This window comes from Trichoplax adhaerens, genomic scaffold (assembly GCF_000150275.1).
Source record: "Trichoplax adhaerens TRIADscaffold_5 genomic scaffold, whole genome shotgun sequence".
Lineage (NCBI taxonomy): Eukaryota > Metazoa > Placozoa > Uniplacotomia > Trichoplacea > Trichoplacidae > Trichoplax > Trichoplax adhaerens.
This window is the reverse complement of record NW_002060947.1, coordinates 1,249,474-1,257,966: the sequence shown is the minus strand read 5'-3', so window position 1 is coordinate 1,257,966 and position 8,493 is coordinate 1,249,474. Positions and strand designations below refer to the sequence as shown.

At 35.1% G+C, this 8,493-nt stretch overlaps 1 protein-coding gene across 1 annotated transcript; it reads right to left on the bottom strand.

Moving 5' to 3' along the window:
• Window positions 1-2,943: 2,943 nt before the first annotated feature.
• Window positions 2,944-7,919, bottom strand: TRIADDRAFT_25701 (uncharacterized protein; the record flags this gene model as incomplete). Its single annotated transcript, XM_002112301.1, has 12 exons — window positions 2,944-3,131; window positions 3,214-3,389; window positions 3,483-3,610; window positions 3,717-3,842; window positions 3,920-3,998; window positions 4,075-4,238; window positions 4,340-4,439; window positions 4,638-4,726; window positions 4,824-5,044; window positions 5,318-5,417; window positions 5,666-5,746; window positions 7,800-7,919. 12 exons carry the CDS (start codon window positions 7,917-7,919, stop codon window positions 2,944-2,946), a joined length of 1,572 nt encoding a protein of 523 aa, XP_002112337.1.
• Between the last annotated feature and the right edge of the window lie 574 nt (window positions 7,920-8,493).

The window sequence follows — 8,493 nt, the reverse complement described above, 5'->3', positions numbered from 1 at the left end:
GGTTTTGAACACTATTTAGAGATAGGATAGGTTACAATGAAGTTAACAAAAACAGCCTACATTTATCACTTATAGCGTTAAAAATTAACTAAACTACTTCGAGAATTATGTGAATTGCTGTTATTAGCATTAACTTTGCTACTAAATCAGTTGATAGACTGAATTGCATTAGCTCTAAAATTTGACTATTCCTTGTTTGTTAACAAAAATTATAATTAATGTTAAAATAATAGCGGATTTACCTGAATGTCTTTACAAGTTTCATTTCAGTTACATTCATGTAACCTTAGTGATAACTAAAGATCTAAGCAATGGGACTTATACGAGCATATAAATATATTTGGTACTTTAAATGCAATATTATCATTTTATTATTCTATACGTATCATGTTAAGTTTGTCCTCTACTTCATACTTTCATAAATTGATCATCAATATCTAATTTGTTTCTTATGTATTTGATACAACAGGAAAAGCCCAAAAGAGATATTCTAATTCATAAAGCACAAATTTGACATTGAATCCTAGATCAACAGATGTAAGACTGTAATTGAGTTTGCATTATTAAGCAAACTGTGATTTTTTATTAGGAAATCTGAAAATGAAAAATAGTTAACTACAACTTTTTCTCAAGCAAATTTTTAACTGTTGCGTAGTCATTCTCTTACTATTGCAGATATTAGCAGCACTATATGCAGTAGAGCTATTATTCTATCGCATTTGATTTATTATATCGTCCATCATCAGTAAGACTTTGTGATGGATTTAATGAAGATGAGTGAACCAATTTATTGTCAGATTCATTAAATAATCCTATTTTCCTCGCATGATGTGAACTTATTCTGCTGAAATATAGTTCCAAGATACGGTAATTACCGATTTTATTTCACACTTTACAATCAGATGTTTTCATTTGAAGTATCTAATGCAATATAAGTATTTTCGATGCCGCTGTAATGAAACAAGTACTATTGTACACTAATTGGGTAATTGAATGAGCGCAAATAAATCATTGTGAAGTTACTGATGAAAGTGGTGATAGTTACTGCTATATTGTTGCAAAATACTGCACCGTTAAGTGTTATAAATACGTATATAATCATACGTGTTTCAATAGTAACAAAAAGTTTTTTTAATTGATTCCAAATTACCAGTTGTACCCAATTTTGCGTGTCTCCGTAACATATGAACATTACTACAGAGAAGCTTTCTTGCAGTTGTGGAGGCTTGTTATGGATTTTAATTATGCATTCTTTATAGAAAACTTGGTAACTAGAAACACCCCTTGCATGTGCTAGCCCTCGCCTTAGCATCTTGCTGCATCTAAATTCTACACGAGATTGAAATATTTAAACTACAGTATGCTGAAGACACGGCACTAGACTCGTGTGCTATATAGATACGCGTAGGTATTTGAGTTTCGTAATGAATTCTGATAGACAACTTGTACTATCTCTAGAAAAGCTATCTAGTTGTCTTATCACAGTCAAAATATTACCGGTACTAATTATAAATCATCAAGGAACATGTTTAAGGCTCAAACATTAGAAAGTAGCAGACATTGTCCTAACTGATGATGTCCCTATACTTAATATCAATGTATGAAAAAAATTTGGCAAAAAACAAAAAATAGTGTAAAGTAATCTTTATTATTTATAAATGTTTAATACAATTATTATAGTATCTTCCTGACCAACAAAAATCAAAAAAATTAAACAATTTTCAGTTGTTAGCAAATATTTTGATCGATATTATATTAATATTAAAGATCAGATGTATACTCTAAGATTGATTAATATTGCACTTCAAAACAGGCAAAAAAAATCATTAACATATTGATTTTAGAATAGCTGATATATTGTATGCAATTTTTATATACTAAAACCAAATATGAATATTACAAGTACTGCATTTTAATAACGTAGTATGCTACCTATTCCATGATCGCATGCTTGATATTGTTGTAAATAATTACATTAATAATTACATGTGGATGTATCCGTGAACATATATATATATATTTTTATGTATACGAATTCAGAATACTTTTATGACTGTACTTAAGCATTAGTTATGGCACGTATTAAATCCATTTTTGGCATTGACGCATAATGCAATAATTGAATACTCAGGGATAGAAACCAGTAATAATGGCCAAAAGATTAAAAGCGACCGAAACAAATTCTTAATTTGTGGAAAATGTTGAAATTAGAATCACATGATAGCAGAACTGCTTTAACTGCAGTAAAAGTAAGCATTCCACAGGATATACCAAGAATAAGGAATAGTAAGCCATTACTGCTTATTTTCAGCAAATTAGCTGCATCAGGATGTTGAAAACTACTATTGAAGTATGTCTTGCATTTGTTATACAAATAAAAACAAAACGGTACGAATATTTTTTATCATATGTTACAAGCGTATCGAGAAGCCAAAAAATTATGCTAGAAATATCACAGTTAAGAAGTAGATCAATTAGCTTCGAGTCCCATATAATTAGGAATTATACCGTTGCATGTACAATAATAGCTATATTTTTATATCGGACTAATCAATTTTATATCATATAAAAATTGTTGCTTTACCATGACGTGCGATCGAAACTACTTTATCGATATCACCTAATATTCTTAATCATCCACATTATCTTTTCTGCAATAAGTTTGATAGAACCAACGGATAATGGTACGAGGTAAATAATAAACGCAAACACCTTTTATGCGCTATCTTCCAATACGAAAATGTTTTGGGAAATGGTGCAGCGTACGCGTATAAAATAGCTACACCGGAAGCAACAATTATCAATAATATCGGAAATCGTCGATGAAAGGAATTTTATACTTAAACTGAATATCTACGTCAAGGTTTTCGCCTGACAAAAATTTTAAACAACATGGGGTAATGGGCTACGCCTTGAAGTTATTGGTCTTACATCATAACACAATTAAAAGTCGAAATTACCATGATGTTCGTTGAAATTACCAAAGGAGTACTGACTGTTAGCTGGATCAATGCTTGGTGTTATTTCACCATCAGCTTCATCTGATGGAAAATATTTATCGATTATATTGTATGCCTTCTTATATAAAGTTTGATTGTCGTGGCGTTGCAAAAAATTTATTTTTTCAATTCCTGATAGACAATAAATATTAGAAATCTGATTTAGATTCTAGGCAGAATATTAAGAGGACGATTTACATGTCTGTTTAGTTACCTCCAGCTTCCTCTACCAAAATAGCGTAAGGATTGGGACGATTTTCGGCTTTACCAATGCGTTCTCCAACACGCAATATATTTTCAAGTCCTGTCATAGCGACATCGACAATTTTAGCATCCATTACGCCAAGTATTTCGCAAAGAGGCCTAATTGCTCCCTGACTAGCGATAAATCTAAGGGATAAAATTTAATATAACGTAAGTCTTGAATAATTTCCTTCACGAACAGAAATTACTAAATATTGACAAGTAGAGTACCGTCATTACCTCACTTGTTGTTCGTTTCCTCCTGTTGTAGCGTTGGTAATGGCCCAAGTAATTTCTTTTTGTGTTTTGTAGTCGGACATACTTGCAACATGAATAAGCTTAGGTATGATATTAGCGTCTATTACCGCCTAGTTACATAAATGCATCATTATCATCAGTGCAATACATCAGTATAGTTTCCGCTAGTATCATTCACTAGATATAAAAAATATTGCGCTGATTACTTTAGGCTACCTGTATTTGAGTCTTATTTCCGGCCGTAATATTGGATACTGTCCAACAGGCTTCCTTTTTAATACTGTCTCGGGAACTGTCCAATAAGGTCGAAAGGTTGGATAAAGCGGAGCACTCAATTATTACCTAAATAGGACAGATTTTCGGATTTAATTTAGTTACTTGCTATAGGTCTTGTTAAACGGTATGGAGATTGGAATTACCTGCGTTTGGACGTCATCACCAGTGACTACGTTGCCTACTGCTCTTAAAGCAGCTGATTGCACCGAAGAGTGCGTATGTCTAATAAGAAAAGAACACATTGTAACGAATACACGACCAAACAACTTGACGAAGTTTCCGTATTAATTGTCCTTACAGTAATAATTCGACTAATCGCTTGCATACACCAACTTCGATAACTTTCTGTATCCTGTCATTTGGACCATCGGTTAAATAAGATAGAGCCCAACATGTGTCTGCTAATACTTCTTTATCGTCAGCATATAATAGTCTCGCTAATGTTGGTAGAGCAATTGATACCTGTATATTGTGTAGTTACCAATTTATAACATTAAAAGGGGAAACGTTTTTCTACATATGTAACTTCATTCTTCAATAACAAACAAAGCTATCCTACGTACAATTCCAAAGTCAGGTAAAGGATTTTTTCCACGGCAAAGATTAGAAAGTGCCCATACAGCGTTACGAACTAATGATAACTTTTGCGCACTGGCAATTAATCTAGATAATATTAAACATTAGTACAGCGTTAGAAGTCTATCACTGCGTCAATTGCACGATCAATTGTTCAGTGAAATCTAAGACACGAAACCGTCTATTCAAATTGTATGATATCTATTAGCGATTTCTCTCCTATTAAGAGAACGGTTAATTGGGCGAAAAGTTAGTAGTATTTGATGACGCTGATGTCAGACTTACTGCAGTAGTGAAGGTAGAATATTAAGACCTAAAACATGATCACGGCATGGAGTGCTATCACCAGCAATATTCCCTAAAGCCCATACAGACTAATTGATAAAAATTAAAAGTAGATTAATAAGACTGACATGATCATGACATTGGCAGTACAACTACGGTGTAATTAATTATCATTGATAGTTTTACCTGCTCCTGAATATCAACGTTACTACTAGACAGTAATTCTATCAAGACAGGTACTGCTCCAGCTTGTAATACTGTAGCAGTTTGGAGTGAAGTTCCTGAGGCAATGTTAGTTAGCGCCCAGGCAGCTTCAAATTGTAAAGTATCATTCTGCCATTTCAATAATTCTACCAATTTAGGTACAATTCCTAAGTTAATAACTTCCTGAATAGGTGGATGAGGTTCTAAAATTGAACAAATATGAATAATTACCCAATATATTTTCCCAGTGATAACAGGTCGCAAAGCTTATGACATATTTTATAATTATAAGCAATGGGTGATATTGCGATCATTTTTATACCGATTTATATCAGCATATAATCAGACAAATCTAACGTAGGCGTTTATTATTCGTAACATTGACGAAAGGTGATGCTCAAGATCATTTCATCATTGTGTGATGTTATTGTAGATACTACATAGCAGACTGAATTAGTAACACTTTAAATTCGAACCTTTCGATAATAGCTTGCGAAATTTTTGAGTAGCTTCTAATACCAAGTCCAAATCGGCAGAATACATATTTGACATCATGGACTCTAAATCGTATTTACCCTGCCAAGATAACCAGTATATAATTAATGATACTAATACATTAAGAAATTTGTTGCTATCCTCTGTAATTTACGGAAGGTAATACAAATTTCGCCAATTAGAAACCTTCACTTGATTTCATTTAATGATAACATTTTACTAGTAACTATGTCTGTACAAGTGGTTATGTAGTCTTTGTGGTAAGTAGGTGAAACAATATAGACAAGACAAACGACAGAAATTCGACAGTTGCGTTACTTTGCCTTTACCTTTGGAGATATCTCCGATTTCATTTCCATTCCGGTATCGTCATCATCCACCATTGCAGAAACTTGTCGTCGCTTACTCAACTAAAAGGATTATCAAAGTAATGGCAGTGTGATTAGTTGAACAGTTCTTCCTTTCGATTAAGGAGTTCGATTTGGCTAGGTTGTTGGCCTTTTCTTATAGCATAGAGGGAAGATATCCGACTAACACCAACTGCACGAAATAGTGTACTTGTACATTATTACCGTACCCCAATCAAGCGCTAATTGGTCCAAATCATCGCAATCGTCACTTATAGCAATGGAATCAAATAAGCTAACTCTAATTGCTCATTCCTAACTTCTACCTCTACCCCTAACCCTGTGCAATCTTGTTCGGAAGTTTATACTGCAGATACAGTGGACAGTTACAGGAAAAGTGTGTCACGAGTTTCGGTGCTATATGCTAGATCATCATTTCTACTGGTAAATTAGGTACAAGAATCAATACTTGCCACCTAATAATACCAAGAAGAAAGCCCACTATTTTACTTGGAAAATAGTATCCCCAAAGTATATTTATTCATACAGTAGTGTAGAGTATGCCAGATACAGTCAGGGCAAATCAGAATTGGTCACTACAGTACATGATCTCCAGTGATGTACAGTACTGTACTGTACGTCAGTACGAAGTACTGTACAATGTACTGTGCAGTACAGTTGTGCTTTGTACGCAGTCAAATGACTGAGCGGTATAAGACTAAGTTACGCACAGTGTAGTACTCCTACTGATGCAGCTTGCAATTAGGTCGTTTTAGATCACCCAAGACATTGCTGTGTTGTACTAAAAAATATGCTTTATCCAGCTTATTCGATACTACTAGACTGAAATCTTGCACAAGGTAAATTAAGGTCGGATGATCATTATGAGTCGTTTATGGTCTCCTCAAACGATACAGTAAACGTATTTGCCTACGCAAGGAATCCTCCAAAACAACAGGCTTCAAAATGTACCGAGTACTGACTGCTTGATAGCATAGGTACCCATACAGTATACTGTACTACGCTAGTGTAATTGCACTGACTATACTGCTACTACTAAAACCCTAAGAATGACTACAGTAGCACATTGTACCACATGGGTGGTCGCCAAGTACTGTAGGTTTCCTTTTTCAAGTGGACACAATCACAGTACTGTACTATAAGTTCTAGTCGAGAAGTGATCGATTGATCGGTGTACCGTACACAGAAATAGAAAAAAATTGGAATTAATCATTGAGAATTTCATTTATACAGTAATCGACGATTCTAGGGGAATTTTCCGTCTCTGAGGGTAAAAGTAGTTAGTGATTCTATACTCTTTGTTACCATGCATTGACAACGAGAAAAACGATCACTACCGTACAGTTAGCTGCATGTCATGGGCCTTATTTGCTCATGCATCGTAAGGAACCCTTACTGGTCCTTGACCAAGCGTGCTGGTGTATAAGTAATACAAATTTCTATACTGTACAGTACAGTGTACATCATCTTGCTAGGAGGTCATTGATTTGGAGATCCTGGTCGAAACTCGATACACTAATTTCAAGTCAATTCCCGACTAAGTCTATGTACCTATGCTACAAAAGCGTTATACATAGTACATGACTGACTGTCCAACACGAAATTCCAAGGGTTAATCAATAACAAGATGTGTTAAAATTAGAAAGTGTTACAGTACTGTCTTGATGACGGCGCTAGCTATTGGATTGATCGTCTATTTGAAGTCATAGTTACTGCAAGTTCGTAATAGCATAGCAAGTCTCTACCCGCCGGAGTATTTCACTTGCTGATTCATGCAAGGAACATGGCTACTACAGTATTATGAATACTGTATGAAATGAATCGAATGTTTGGGCTAACAACAAGACGTTTTTATAAAATGTACGCACACTGCCAATAATAACAATGCAAGTGGCCGGCTTGTGCCAATAACATCTTCAAAATGCCCTTATGATAAAGTAACGCTAGTTGAAATATTCACTTGATATTCAATAGGAAGTTTGGAGTAGTCTGAGTGCAATGCTGCACTGAATTCTATCGTCCAATAACCAAATAGGGACACTTGGACATCACAGTATCATAATGATATTCTTGACAATGAAATGACTTATTTTACCTGTTGGTCTCGCTTGACTTTTCGTAACTGGACTCCTTCTTCTTCGCGACGACGTCGCATCTCTCGTTGATCGAGCCCTTTATTTTTGTAATTTTTCCAACGGTGCTGGTCACTCGACATGGTGATTTCTAGTATCCGTGAACTATTTGTATCTTGATGATGGCTGTAAGAGCAATGGCCGTGATATCGACCTTGACTAAGAATGCGCTACCTACTTTTCAAAGTTGCCTTTTCGTCAATCCACCCGGCAAGGCTGAGTCTATATACAGTCGACCCTGGTCATACAGTAGTGTAGTGCGGTACTGTAGTAACCCTCGCGCGGCAATGGCAGTGTGTGTGGATCATAGTACAGTACATAGTACTGTACACTGTACAGTACTATGTACAGTGCTATGGACAATACAGTATTGTACGGTATTGGAGAGATTTTCTCAAGAGAAATTCTCTTATTAAAAGTCCTTGAGTACGGTACAATCCAAGACTACGTACTGTACACTGTACTCGACATTGTGTGGACCATTGGGGTTCTGTAGTGGTCCATCAAGAAAAACCAGGCTGGACGTGAAGATCTCTATATTACTGCCTTACCCATTGACAGTGAACCGTGATCCCAAATGATTTTCTTTTAGTAGTTGCTGCCTTTCACCTTGACATCTAGCTTTTTATTTTTATTCCTGCAGTGCTTTGCTATCGT